At 40.4% G+C, this 15,017-nt stretch overlaps 1 protein-coding gene across 1 annotated transcript in view; it reads right to left on the reverse strand.

The window, feature by feature from the left end:
• LOC104503152 (protein HIRA) overlaps window positions 1–14,436 on the reverse strand; it is a 33,749-nt gene extending 19,313 nt beyond the window's left edge. The window contains exons 1-10 of the mRNA XM_010159066.1: window positions 14,421–14,436; window positions 8,476–8,538; window positions 7,621–7,731; window positions 6,772–6,862; window positions 6,172–6,266; window positions 5,219–5,314; window positions 3,767–3,927; window positions 2,703–2,870; window positions 2,076–2,189; window positions 292–362 (exon numbers count right to left, since the gene is read on the reverse strand). Of these exons, the coding sequence (XP_010157368.1) occupies window positions 292–362; window positions 2,076–2,189; window positions 2,703–2,870; window positions 3,767–3,927; window positions 5,219–5,314; window positions 6,172–6,266; window positions 6,772–6,862; window positions 7,621–7,731; window positions 8,476–8,538; window positions 14,421–14,436 (986 nt within the window). The remainder of the gene's footprint in view (window positions 1–291; window positions 363–2,075; window positions 2,190–2,702; window positions 2,871–3,766; window positions 3,928–5,218; window positions 5,315–6,171; window positions 6,267–6,771; window positions 6,863–7,620; window positions 7,732–8,475; window positions 8,539–14,420) is intronic.
• Window positions 14,437–15,017: the final 581 nt, after the last annotated feature.

Consider the following 15,017-nt stretch of genomic DNA (forward strand, 5'->3'; position numbering starts at 1 on the left):
AAAAAAATATTTCAGAGAATCATAATAAGTAGGAACTCATTTCACAGGTATTTTACTGCATCATGTTCTAAATACATTAGTTTTTATTGTTACACAACCTCAAGCGACCACATGCTAATTGCTAATGTTACTACCAACGAAGTTGCAGCAGAACCAAAACATTCCGGAACTGGCTACTTGTGTTCCAACAGCTACAATCTGTACTGTTTTATGGAATTTCTGCTTAAGGTATATACCTAAAGTTTCTAGCAGCACTTTGGCTTTTGTAACGAACAGCAGAAAAGAACTTACCAGGAGATGTCCATGATAGACTTGTCAAACAGCTCATGTATGACAACTAAAGGTCGTTTCAGACATGTCAGCTTAGAACAGAAGAAAACACACTCAGAAATTCAGAAGTTCTATGCTACCACAGATATAACCACATTAACACTCCCCCAGAGCCTAGCAACGTTCACCAAACAAGATCTGGCCAGCAGACAGCTGTCTGGTGGTGCGTCTGTAGCACCTAGTTACCCACTCCGCTGCTGGCACAGAACAGCTTTGGAGAAGAACAGCCGACATTCAACCCTCCCCTCTGTTCTGAACCACAGACTGAATTTCTCAACCAACTTTGACTTCATGTCGCAGTCACAGAACACACTACCACTCAAAAAGTGATTCCGGAGATGCTAAAGACAGCTTCTATTCTAAGCTTTACTGAGATAAGGACGTTGCAAACTGCCAGCACAAGATGAAGACAGAAAACAGATTAGGTTTCCATGTCCTCACTCAAACTACTTGACTAAGTAAGTGAAGCCTACCAAGAGCAAAGGGAATTCGACTCACAATTAAAGAGGATTCTTCTACACTTATAAATTAGCTCAGAAATAAAGAACTGAATATGAAAATTCCCGGTAACCTGTTACAAATCAGACATTCTAAGTTCTTTAATGTTAAACCAATGGACTTGATATCTGTAGTATATAGTACAACTGAAACGAAGCAAAAGTCAGCGTGGTCTAGGATTTCATAGGTTCAGAGGTAGTGTAGTAGTCAACTCCAGCAGTTATTTCTTTTGTTTCCATAGGTCTGTGATGTACACATATCTATTACGCTCTTCAGGGCAAAGACTGCCTACAACTTTGCATCTCTGTAATACCTAGTGTAACCTCAACACGCACCCTAAATGAAATCATAGTATAAATAGAAAGTAAAATATACTGAGTGATACTTTGATATGGGTATGCACTGGTACCATTGCCAGCAACAGATTTAGTGTTATGCATTTAGCGATTGATGGATAAATATCACACTGGAATCTATAAATAGTAGATTGCACTTAGCAATTGGTGTGTTCTAGCATATGTTCTCATCACAAAGCTTTACAAATCAGTTAAATTTATTCCCTGTCCTTTGCAGTTGCCAAACAACCTGTCTTGCATTTATAAATGAGAAAACCTACTCTTCTCTTAGCCAGAATAACTATGTTGGTGTACATTTTAAAGTAAAACCCAAACCAGATATTGAAAACCTGGAAGTATACTTAAAAAGCTTGTTTGCTTTCACATACCTTTCCATAGCAAACACAGAAGCCAGAACAAAGCAGAAAGATGAGCGATATATATGCTCAGAAATAGCTATGCTGTGCCTGCTATATTCTTCTCATTGCCATAAAAGCAAGACTAACAAAGCTAGACGCTAAGAGTGATTAATGGTGGTTTAAACATAGAGAAACAGTAAAATCTTTGTCTTAAGACACTCCCATGGAGACCAAGTAAAAGACATAGGAATAAAATAGGGCTGAATTATATTTATTAACTGTGGTAACACATTATTTCCCTTAACAGTTCCTACTGCTTACCAGGGCAACATACTCTTGCCACTGGCTTCTAGCTGCTCTTGGCTTTAGAGAAATGAACTAATGCCAATCCACTTCCTTCCCCCCAGCTAATCCTGTACAACAGAGAGGGAAAAAAAAGCAGACCCATGAATCTAAATACAAGACCTAATGTTGTACATGTGACCTTTGTGCTAAACCCCCAAGTTATCCAAATGACCACATTAGTTCAAAGGCAGCAAAAATCACCACTTACCCAGACAGACAGAGACCGATCCTTACTACCAACAGCACAACAGCAGTAGGGACAACTCGACTTGGTGGAGCTCCCGTTCTTTTGCTTCTTCTTGAAGATTTTTGGATTGAATTTCTGAACAAATTAAATGCCCCAAATTTTATTACTGTAATTACATTGTAGTAGGAGATCTGCTTTAAAAGTTTTCCACTTAAGAGTGAAAATGAAACATTTCATAGAAACAAAGTCCCTAACCAGACTCTGTAACAGCACTGACAAAAGCCATACATGCTTTTTTAAGAGGCTTTTGGAATGCCTTAACAGGAATGACAAATCATGTTACATTTACTAGCTATCGGGAACCCACCAGAAACCTAAGTCACTTAAGTCACTGAACAAAGCTGGTGTTTGGCATTCTTAACATGCTCCTGTACTCCCCCTTCTTATCCTGTTCATCTATGCCCAGTTCTCTTCTCACAAGAGCAAACTGATTGCTTCCAACATGTAAAGTTGAAATGCTTTAATCACCACCATGCGTTTGCTTTACTAATCTTGACACTATTTTCACCTCTTGTCCCATTTATGCATAAAAATATCCAAACCCACATATTGGAAGTTTTACTTCAGGGATAAATTACTATCACTCACCACTACTGTAACAGCCTTCCGATGCCCTACAAAATCCATGTTGGTTTTCCACCCATCTCTCTCAATGATCTGAGCAGTAGGTCCAGAATTATTCATGGCATGAGCAGAAACAAGATAGTGACCATCAGGTGACCAGCTAAGACGCAACACATGAGTTGTCCCTCCACACTGACAAAAAAAAAACCAAAACACCGTACTAGAGCTTTAAAAGCGTTTGGCAAACAAAGGATTATTAATACAAACTACTTACATTTTGGATTTAGAAAATATGGTTACAAAGTAAATTTTGTGTGAATATAAAAGAATGACATTACACAGGGTTCTCAGCACTTCAGCCATGCTTATACAGGTATCTACTGTAACTTACGAAGCAATACCAAAAGAGGAAAAAGGAACCAAGAAAACTTTTTAAAAATAAACAAAAATGCCTGTCTGGATACTACACACTCAGTATTCATCACAGTCCTAGTTAGTGTGAGGGCTGCAGCATACTAACTGCTAATGAGACTTGAGACTGTAACACCAGCTCACACATGAATTTCAGTATTTGCAGCTTATTACAAAGCACAACTGCACTAATCACAATACCGTAAGATGAATACAAAACACTCCACTCACTAAGCACCAGCTTCTGTCCCCAGAAATTTGATCTCTTGATCAAAGTCATCACATAACAGCCCTATGACGCCAGATCAAATATCCCTCCTAAGTACTTATTTCTGATAGTGGCCAATAGAAGATCCATAGGGAAGAATGTAGGAACAATGTAATTAGTATGCCAATACTTCCTTGGAATAATCTTTTCATTTCCAGGAATTTACTTAATTGTTTACATAACCCATGTAAACCTTTGGCATCCACAAAATCCAATGGCAACTAGAGTCTCAGTTTAATCACGTTGTGTGAGAATGTGGCTATTTTTTCCCCCAACTTTCGAACCTGCCATCTAATAGTTTCATTTGATGGAGCACTGTTAACTAAGGTCTGTACTGAATCAGAGTTGTTCTTATCATTTTCATTCATTCTCAGGAGTTCACTTTGAATAGTCACACATTCTGAAGTACCTCATCAAAGGGTTTCGTGATGCTGGTTTCCAACTGCCAGTCCATGGTCCGCCACACCTTCAAACTTCGATCATCAGCCTGAGAGGCAATGTATTTTCCAACAGGATCCCAGGTCAGCCCTTTCACCAAGCCAGAATGCCCCTTCAAAGTGGCAAGAATTTCTGTGCACCCAAAATTGAGAATAGAGAGTAGTTATTGATGTCTTCCTTTAGGACAGACTGTTGACGAGATTACAAGACCTTTTTGAAACAGCATATTAAATATAACTTCCTTTAATGTACAAACAACAACGTATCAACCAAACTGGAACCTGTACTTCAGCTAAGAATTGTATTCAAAAAAGTGGTAAAGAGAACTCTGGCCAGAATAAGGGGTGCAAAACCATTCATAAGAAACAGATCAGAGCAGGAAGACCAGCAGAGTCCGGGCAGTTCAGAATAGCACCTTCAAGCTACAGAAAGCAGCAGTTTAACTGGAACTTTAGTCAAACATTCACCCTTTCCTCCGCACCCAAAGATAATCACAACAAATTCATCTTTGTGCACCAAATGTGAACTAAACCAAAGCTGGGACTGAACACACACACAAGCCTGGCAGACCTGGTAACCTACTTTCAGTCTCTGGCTTATCAGACTGTGAGAGGAGAGGCTGAGAGTACTGCGCAGGCTACACAGCTAGCTTGGAAGCCTAAAAACTCTGATATCAGGACTGGAAACAACCCTGAAATAAATTTAGTGACCGGGCACCACGCAACGGGAGTTTTAGCCTGCAGAAAGTTACATGGTGAGAAGCAGCCAAACAAAAGCACGTGCTCTCTCACTGCCACGGACCCTCGCAGGCCAGCTAAAGGTCTCCAGTGCGCTGGCTGTGCCTGGGGAAAGAGAGGCCCCTCAGGACTCTGAATTGCCAGCACTTGCAGCAATGGAAGAAGGAAAATGGCCACCAAATTACTTGAGAGCTTCCGCTACTGTGAGACTCCCCATGTCCTTCCTTCCTCCCCTCCATCATGCAAAGTCACACTGCTTATTAAGCAGCAACATTTAAAATGAGGTAAATGAGACAATGCCTCCCTGAAGGCAAACGAGTGGAAAGTCCTGCAGGTACAAAGGCCACAGTGAAAATATATATGTGTTCCTAGATGTATTATCAAGCTGAAGTTCTGTTTATTTGGGATTTTGCAGAGAAGATGAAACATACATGTAATAATGACCTTCCTGTAAAATCAGCAGCACAACCTGAACACAGCTGTTGTCCACAGCAGAGTGGAATCCACCACTCAATGCCATCCACACTTGGAAGGAGGACAGACCCACCAGATCACAAGGGTGTCATCTCAAAAGACAGAAAACCCATTCCCACAAAAGGATTTTCAATCAGTAAAGTACACTATGGAGGGAAGAGCTTGTCACAAAGCTTTACATACTTGCACATCTGAAATGCAAGAATCCTCACCTGGAAATTTGACAGCATTCCAGATGACAACAGTGTTATCCACACTACAAGATGCCAGCCAGGCATCATGAGGAGACCACGCTACATCCATGACATCTGTTAAAAGAAGAGTTGCCATACAAGACGTTGATGGTAATCAGAGAATCCAAAAATCTTTTTTAAAAAGAACTTCTGCGACAGCATTTTTTCCTATCACTGAGAAATGATTACCTTCCACTCTAGCGAGACAATAAAACAGCAACACTCTCTGGGAGTGAAGCTCTCCAACTTACAGTGTTCAATAGGGAACAAAAAAAAAGTTATCCAAGGCAGAGAATGCAATGGTTAGTGATTACAGGAAGTATTAATGCCTATACATGAAATACTTCATCTTGTTTTGAATAAAAAAGCAACCGCAGCTACTGCAATGCACTCGCTTTATTCCAACACATGTGAAGTGATCAAAGTGATTTCAATCTTGATTTTAATCATAGCTCATGTCAGCAGGTGCAAAATGCGTTTGAAATTATCTGATATATTTATATTTTGCATTGCTCTTAAGTTATTTTTTCTAAATAAACATTACTATTCTTTGGTTTACAAAAATTTTATCTTTTGCCAACCAGGAGATTATTCACTGCAAGTGTGAACATTTATTTAAATAAGAATACAATTTAGCTTCCTATATTCAGATTCATTCATAAGCTAGAAAATAGCAAAATATGTTTCTTAGTTGCTAATTTTTCTACTACCTATTTGCCAGAATTTTTCTACTACATTGCCCCAAGTTACTTGTATGAAAATCAACAGTTGTATAAAAATGTCACTTTTTTAGATTTTCATAGTTGCTCTTAAAAGTAATTAGTGACTTGCCACCAAATATATACGTTTGGAGCAAGAAAATGTAACACTGAAAACCAATTTTTTTTTCCAAATACGTGCAAATTATGTTCATTCAACGCATTTTAACTCACCTCCTGAATGGCTCCTGAGAATTGATACACACCTCCACTGCTCAACATTAGTAAGTTTGCTACTAGAACCAAACACAGTGCTAGGTCCAATGTACCTAATTAAAATAGAAACAGTTATCAACAGAACAACCTCAAGTTCTTCAAACTTTCCTTCTAAAGAATATCAGCTGCACAGCACACTTCTATTTTATAGTCAGTTATTTCTGCAATGAAAACTGAAGAAAAAAAGATATTTTTTAAAGAAAGTAATTCCAGTCACTAAAAACGAGTTTCAATAAAATGTACAATTTCTACAGATAGCAAAAAGTGATCACATTTAAGATAACTCTTCAACTGTCATCAGGAAGCTCTCCTCAAGGACAGAAGCAAATGCCTCAGCCCCCCAAAAGGAGGAAGACCGCCCACGTAGACACACGCTCCAGCCCAAGAGAGAGAAGAGGCCATATCGCCAATACCTGTGGGGTGGTGCCACAGGTTTCAGCTCGTTGCACACCACAAAGCAGCGAGCTTACAAAAGGCCAGCACAGGGAAGAAACACTAAGAGACATGACAGAGTAACCTTCTTCAAATATCACATCGGGAAGGAAGGAATATGCTTACGCAGCTCGTTTCCACACCATAATCAACTTGTCATCTCCCCCTGAGGCCAAGTAAACTCCATTGTTTGACCATCGCACACAGTTCACACAAGCTGAAATGTAGAAGAGAAAGTTTGTAAGTTGAAATATGAGAGTAAGTGGTTCTGGACTGAGGACAGTTTATGATAAGCAAAACTTGACAGGAGATGTTTAGGATTTGTGTGCTTTTTCCACTCAAAGCAGTTAGTCTGTCTGCTTTAGATAAATTAATTGGTACTTATCTTGCAGTAGCAGTTGAGGAATGAACTTTGAGAAAAATCCCTATTCCTTACATAAAATAGCTTCACCAGAAGTAGATCAAGAGAAGAAAGATCAATATTCATCTGACAACGGAAACTGCTTGTGGTGGGGTTAAGAGGGCAAAGAAGGAAAGATGTATCCTGAAGAAAAGGGACAGCTTGTTCAGGTAACTATACGTTCTAATGTAATGTGCAATAAATCCAGAATAATTCAGAACTGCGACCAATACACCTCATACAATGTTTGCTTTGCACTTATTTCTTCTCCTGCCCTCTCCTTCAGAGCTCCTCATTTTCTCAGAATGTGCACCATCGATTACATGGTGGACACAGCTGAAAAAGTTCAGAAGGAGATTTCCAGAAGTATCTATGTTTCTCTGAACATTTTCCCACATTTTAACATTTTCTGGTGAATATCTGAAAAAACATATAGCCAAAGTATGAGACCACTCTGCTGTACTTGATTGACTCACCACTGGACAGGGCATGATTTTTGTAATTACAAACATGTATGCTTAAGCTTTGCCAAATCAGTCGGGGGGGGGGGCGGAGGGGGAAAAGGTCTTTGTTACCTAAGTGATTGTCCATCTGACAAAGCATTTTGGGAATATTTTCATTCTTTTCATCTTCCTCTTTCAAGACAGGAGCCATATTCCAGATCACAACTTTCCCAGAATCCTGACCTGGAAGAGAACAAAAAGCCCCACCTTCTAAATACATGCAAAAATGCTTTCAACTTAATTTCAGCTCCAGAACAGATGCTACAACGTAGGCATTACTGCAGTGGGAACTTTGGAAACATCTGAATACAGATGCCATTCTGATATAATTACACCAACTCAGAAGTATTCTATTTTTCTTGCAGCAATTAAACAAAATTATACATCCTTGTCCAAAAATCATACTGTACATAGTGATACCACCTACAAGGATAAATTATTTATATTAAAATTGTATTTTAAAAGAAAAAAATACATTCAAAACCCAAATTGCAATTACTGTAGCTCACAAAATTATTCACTATTGTAATCCAAATAACAGTTTGCACATATTTCTTGAGCTAGTCCATTTACATAATTGTTTTTTTTTTTTGTACCAATATCTCTACTATTTAGTGGGTCAAAAAGCCCAATTTCACATTCAGTTCTTCTTAAAATAAGCAAGAAATTTGGCCAGTATACCCACAACTCAATTATTGCAGCTACTATCTCAATGACGTCCAGGAGAATGAGTACATCAGAAAATGTAACTCGGTCTTCTGCAGTAACAAAAGCAATTTTCAATACATTTCAATGACTTGTATCTCTGAGAAACAGATACTTACGTAAAGGGATGTGTTTTTAAAAGGGTCAAACCAATTAAAGCGTTGAGAAGGCAAAAGATTATTATAGCCCAAAATTCTGCCTTCTATGAGTATGCAGACGTACCTTGTCCTCCTGTTGCAAACTTGGTCCCATCTGGGTGAATGTCCACTGAAAATATTGGCTTTCCTGGAATTAGAGAACAAGCAGCAACATACTGATTTGTTTTACAGTCAGAGGAACACAGTAATGCCAAAAGAACCATAAGCCTTCTGGTTGGCACATAACTGTTCGAAAAGCTGTAGTTGTAAGAATTACAGCTGGCTACAAGAGTGGAGAGCAACTTGATGACAGAAACGACAACCTACTGAAAGTCTACGTGGAAGTTAACATGCCATAACAAACCAGCGATATCCAAGGACACTTAATGCAACAGGATATGCCAAATGCCTCAAAGAAAAATAATACCACAAAGCAAGAACCGACGAGGCAAAAGTGTGTTTGAGTAAGGAATTTCTTCCAGGTTTCTACAGTTCATTAGCTGATGACCTGAAGCAAGTTTACGTTTGGCTTCTGATGTTGTTTTCTTTGTTGGGGTTTATTTTATTTTTTTTTTAAATACTCCTTAATCTCAGACTGCACCTCTTGGTCACTCCATTACCTGCCTCAAATTTAAAATTCTGTGGTTAAGAAGTACTTCTACCATAAGCCTAGCTTTTACTTTTACATCTTCCGTACAGACAAAGGAAGACTAAACAACTCTAATATTAATCTTAAAACTTTCAGTTCTCCGTATGTTACATCTTTCAGAAGAAAACCAAGTTTTGGCAATATCTAAACCCCGTAAGAAATAACTAACGTAGCTGAGGAACAGCTTTGGAAACCAGACAACCCTCACTCTCCACCTATTCTGCTCCAACCCCCGGATCACATACACTCTCCTACATGCCCACGGTTCTTTTAACCTTTGCAGTAGGAGGAGGGGAAAAGTAAAACCACTGCCTTTCAATGATGCTCAAAGAGCTACCGCTAAGGATTACTTGAAGGAAAACACATGTGATTTCCACATTCAAGTAGTTTTTGGCAGCAGCCCAAACCCTTTCAAACTGGAATGCTGCTGCCAGGAAGATCACACACACGCCCGTATAAAACAAGACGATTTACCATATCAGCCAAAAGAAGTACCCACTGCACCAAGACTGCTCAACTGATTTCCCACGTACGTCAATTCTAGCACTGTATCTTCACGACAGGAGCAACCTGGCCTTGTGGCAAGTGTCCCTGCCTGCGGTAAGGGAACTGGAACTAGGTGATACCTAAGGTCCCTTCCAACCCAAACCATTCTCTGATTCTATGATACGTTAAGACATAAACAATAAGACGTGGAGAATTTATCCAGTGATAGGTTTTATGTTGCAACCGTAACATCTGAATTCCTTGACACTTAACTGCCAACTGAACTCTCATCCAAATACCCAGTGTTTCTTACTTTTTGAGGGATACACACTTTGCTTCATGACAACTTTTATTTCCTTTTTGTTGACTTGTTTTAACGTTTATTTTATTTGGATTTATATTGCAATTCTGACATGTGGTTCCCCTTAAAATTTTTACAGGCAGCCAAGGAAAGACCTTAAGTACAGTGAAATGGCACTCAACTGACATTCCTTCCAAGTCCTTTAGACCGCATAAAACACATAAACTGAGACTTAGCTGTGGCTTTTCTTCACATTGTTGTGCGTGATCCTATTTTTTATTCCGTTAACTTGAATGCAACATACAGGGCCAAGTTGCGTATTTTGAGCAGCACAGGCAAGCAGCAAACATTTATTTCGTCCTTCCCAAGATGGCGAAGTTCTCTTAAATTAAACTGGTGCATCATTTGGAATAGTTTAACCCACTGACACTCACAGCAACAGATCATTCTGTAGACCTTAAAGACGACAGACACCTTTTCAATGTGTCCACAGTCGTGGTCAAGAAGAATGACTACACTCTCAAGCTTGCTTACGTGAAGAGGAGAGTGCTCCCTCCCAGAAGCCAGTTATCAAACTGCTTTCAACTGTACTAAGCTGGCTCATTTTGCCAACAGGAAACAGTCCCCCAGAAAGTCAGAAGGAACAGCAATCCCTAACACAGAGGCATCAATAATCAGGAGGAATTAAGGCTTCCAGAGCCAGCATGGCACCGATGAACAAGGCTTCAGCGTTTAGGTGGTTTGTAGTTTAGCAATATTTTCTTTAAAATTGGTTTAAAAAATGGAGCCACAGCTGTCTTGTGCAGACTTGTTCCTCCCCTGCTCCAGTTCCACCAATCTTCCTTCCCAAAAGCCCGCATTATAAAGTAGCCGTGACCAAACCACTCGCTTCCCACTATTGGGGCAAAACAGCTATGCTGTGCATGCCGAAAAACTGTGAACGAAGTCAATGAACCTGTTGCTTTCCAAAAACTACAGACATGATGTAATCTTCCTTTACAACGTATTAAAACTATCACAGCATCTCCAACTTCTGTCTTATCTAAGAGCACAGCTTTACAGAAGCAGTGACATCAGTTCTCTTCTACCTTCTGGACAAAGTTTTTGCACTGATCCACAAACGGGGTTGATGAAATTTAGCAAGTTATTTTACTTATGGAGCCACAAGTAATTTACCTACAAATTCACCATAAAAGCTTAAAGTGAGCCACATCACACCAGGGAAAACGTCCACCTCTCCCAGCACTTTGTGCTCAGAAACCAGCACTAGATGCCTCCTTAGGGATCTGTACCATGATAAGAACACAATGGTTCTTCCTAGGATAATCTTATAGCTCCAAAAATTTCCAATTCTGACTTCTTAAGTCAAAGGCCCTCAACAGACTTTTCTTCCCTAAGTTCAGTCAGCACTGAGCAGGCATTTTCATAAATCATTATAATCACAAAAACTCAGACCCCAATGGGAGTCATCAGGTCACAGGGCATTATTTTATATGGGAAGTTTAAAAAGTGCATGGACTTTGCACCTGGGAAAGGCAGCAGTGAACGACAAATCAAGTTTCCTACGTGGCTTAACTGCGACCCAGGAAAGGATCTTATTCCACAGGTAACTAATCATACACAGTGATTAACTAATCATACACATCCAGTAAACACGGGCTTTTCCGCAGAATTTGCCAATAATCTCAAAGCACAATGACTTGTGAACATGAGGCCTGTCAAACTAATCTCCTGTAAGACCCAAGTAAATATTGTTCCCACCTGATGTATAATTCATAGGAAGTTGGACTAGTTTCATAAGCCTCAATCTCACCAACAACGTCCAGATGCATCCAGTGGTTAACTTTTAAAAGACATGCTTTTTCTCCCTGGAAACAGCAGTTTACTAAGTCAAGTTCCAGACTTCTCGGAGTTTGTTGAGATAGGAGTCTTCCATTTTCCATACACAGGAAATCTCTCAAACTACACCCAGCCTCAACCTGTCACACCCTCTTCTTACGAGGCAGCAACTGCAAAACGCCGTGCCATATACTGGCACAGCAGAAGACTTGCAGGTCAGCCTAGATGAAGTATTATTTACAGGGCAGTCTGGATTTTATTTCAAATGGCTTTGGATATTATTCCAAGATCCAGGGGTAATGTAATTAAACATGGACCGTTCAATTGTTTAGAGCCCACAGTTTTCAGTTCACAACTTTCACTGTGCTCTTCTACAAATATTAGTGGAGGAAAATGTAAACTTAAGCTGACAAGAGCAACTCAGAGAGGGAAGCAACTACTTATGAAGTAGCTCAGGACCACAGGGCATCAGGATTTCTTCATTCCTGGGTCTGGCTGCAATGACATGTTGCTGAAGCCAAGGAGAGCAGCAGTCCTGTTTGGATGCCTGCAAGGAAACAGTAACTACTGGATGTAGGTACCTAAGCTTCTAGCACTTCAGCTAAAAAGCTCCTTCCCACCCATTTTTCGGGCAGCAGTAGAGCTATTGGGTGTTTCAGCACCGGAAAGCTTAGAGACTCACGGCGGAGTAATCCAGACTAGAGAGCACCTACTACAGGCCCTTTGGCCCACCCTCAGAAACGAGTTGCAGCCCTTACTCTTCATTAGAAAGCAGCGTATCAATGTCAAACAGGTTAATTCAGTTCCCATTTGGCACAAACACTGCGTGAAATTTCAGGTCAGTGTCGTTACACACTCATCCGCAGGAGCACAGAAACGGGTGAAACACCCCAGTCCCCGTGGCAGGTTCCAGGTTGCAGTGTTAGCGGTGAGAGGCATCAGCGCGCCATGCCACCGGCTTGGGAAGGAAAACCTGCCCAGTGCCCTGCTCCAGAGCTGCACGTGCTTCTCCCGGCCATCTCGAAACACAGGGCTTGTCACGATTACATTAGTTTGATTTTAAAAAAGGAATCACTAGTAAAGCTACATATTATGAACCCATACTGTTTCACATCTGGAAGGAACCTCTGTACAGTTTGGAGGTGTGCTCTCCACGCTTTTACGTCTATCCCTTAAAACACAGAACAAGTGCAATAATCGTTTGCCCAAGGAAACCAAGACCTGCCTTTCTTTCCAGTTTTATCAATCTAGAGATGCCAAATGATTTAAAAAAAGAACAGATTAAATGATCACAGGCCAGAAATTTAGCAAGACAGTTGTTACCAGGGCGCTCTTTCCCCCAGGATACTGTTATCAAGGGAATACCATTTACTGTGGTGGAAAACTGTCACAGGTTAAAGCTATAAGACTTGCTCCATCGTACTTCTGGTTTATCAACTCATCACAGACACTGGGTTCTTCCTCACTTCCTTCATTTTCTCAAAAAAACCCCAGCCCAAACCTGAGGAGGAGCCATTATTTCACCGTAACCACCTCCCTCCCTATCAGCCCACGTCTTTATCTGACTACACTGTTAGATCCTGTTGAACACACGGTCCCCGTTTCAGAGCGACTGAATGCCTTCCCATGCTCCTAACCGGAGAAGTGTTGAATTTCCTAACAGTAATCATGCATCGAAAGAAACATGAGACTTAAGCAGTTACATTAAAAACTAACAGTGTGGTGTAGACATTTTTGCCCTCTTGCACTAGTTTCTAAATAAAAAGTTTCAGTTATTGAAGCTTCCAGCACCACACTGCACACAGAGACAAAACAGGTTCATTAAAAACTGAACACCTTATGACAGACCAGATGTCCTGTTGGATTATTTGCATAAAACACCCAAACATACATTATGCACTTAAAGAAATAGCGATAATGAAACAAGCTTGAAACAAGAAGTTCCAAATAAGAATATTCAAATCCAAGGAGGAGGTCCCAAAAAAGTACACCAGCTGAAGAAATAAAGCAATTTTAAATATTGCATCGTTTGTGTTTGCTATTTGACTTTGGGCAATAATCAAGGAAATAAAGGCAATTTCATGTGAATTTCTGCCACAATATGAATGAGTTTCTATTCATTTTGCTTCTAGCCCACCTGATACGTAACATCCAACATGACTCACAAATCAATTCAAATATTTACATTCCACCATTACAGCTTGAAGAGATAATAAACTCTGAGCCTATATTTAAACAAAAGCAGGCTCTAATTTCTGCAAGCTGTTATACGTGAACAGCACCTTGGGGTTTGCACGAGTTTCTTGGAATGGCAAGGGATCTCCTTTCCCGCAGGGCTCAGCGTCTACTGCATTAGCCATCTTTAAGCATCAGGGCTCTCAAAACCTTGTGTGCCCAGTATGTATCTACAACTTTTGGATGCGTGATGCATCTTTATAGAGCTCCTGAATAGAAAACTGGGAAGGAGAAGCAAACCTCACCATCTGTATCTTACTGTTGTCCGTTCCCGCCCCCACCATTGAACTGCACTTTTCAATATTCTTTCCTGCTCCAAGTCAAAGAAACACGGAAGAGAAGAACACAACAGTGATGAGAATTAATTGCAAAATCTAATAAACCCACATTAAGAGTGTGAAAAGCTTACGGAAAATGCATCTGAAAAAGAAGCATTTCCAGTAAGTACTCTCCACTAAAGTGACATTAAGAACTCCAAGACAAAAACCTGTAGAGCCAAAATGTGTTAAAGTGCTTTTACCGTAAATGCACGGCATCTCGGCTGAGCAGCACACAACTCTCGGGTATTCAATCCCCCTGCTACAACACTAACTTCTCATGTCTGTTGTCTCGTGGAGAAAGTGTGCCTGTAAGCATCATTGAACTCATTCTAGTTCGTTCAGTAACGTACAAATCCCGAAAGTGAGTGGGGAGAGGGAAAGGCAGGAACGACAGCACCTTGAACTGGTGTGTGGAAGAGCCAGTCTCGCTCTCAGGACTCTCGCTCATAAACCAACAACAGCCAAACAGCCTCTTGTGCCCGTGGGGAAAACAAAAGGAGTAAAAGTTATCACAGTGAGTCTCCAGCACACACAGTATAAATTACCTTTACCCCATTTCTTGAGAGGTTTCAGAGCAAACAGGTAGGCCCATTAAAAGCGATGGAGACGACCTGCATGCGGCAATGCCTGCGGGATCCGGAACCCGGGTACGTTAAAAGAGGCTGACTCAACCCACCAGTTTTCACCCTGCACTCCTTGCCCCAAGGATAAGAACACATGAATGTTATATAGTCCTGTATATGTAGCAGACCTTAAAGCATTTTTCAAATGAAGCCAGGAAGGAATGGCTGTTTGCA

Source organism: Eurypyga helias, unplaced genomic scaffold, assembly GCF_000690775.1.
Source record: "Eurypyga helias isolate BGI_N326 unplaced genomic scaffold, ASM69077v1 scaffold43499, whole genome shotgun sequence".
Classification (NCBI taxonomy): Eukaryota; Metazoa; Chordata; class Aves; order Eurypygiformes; family Eurypygidae; genus Eurypyga; species Eurypyga helias.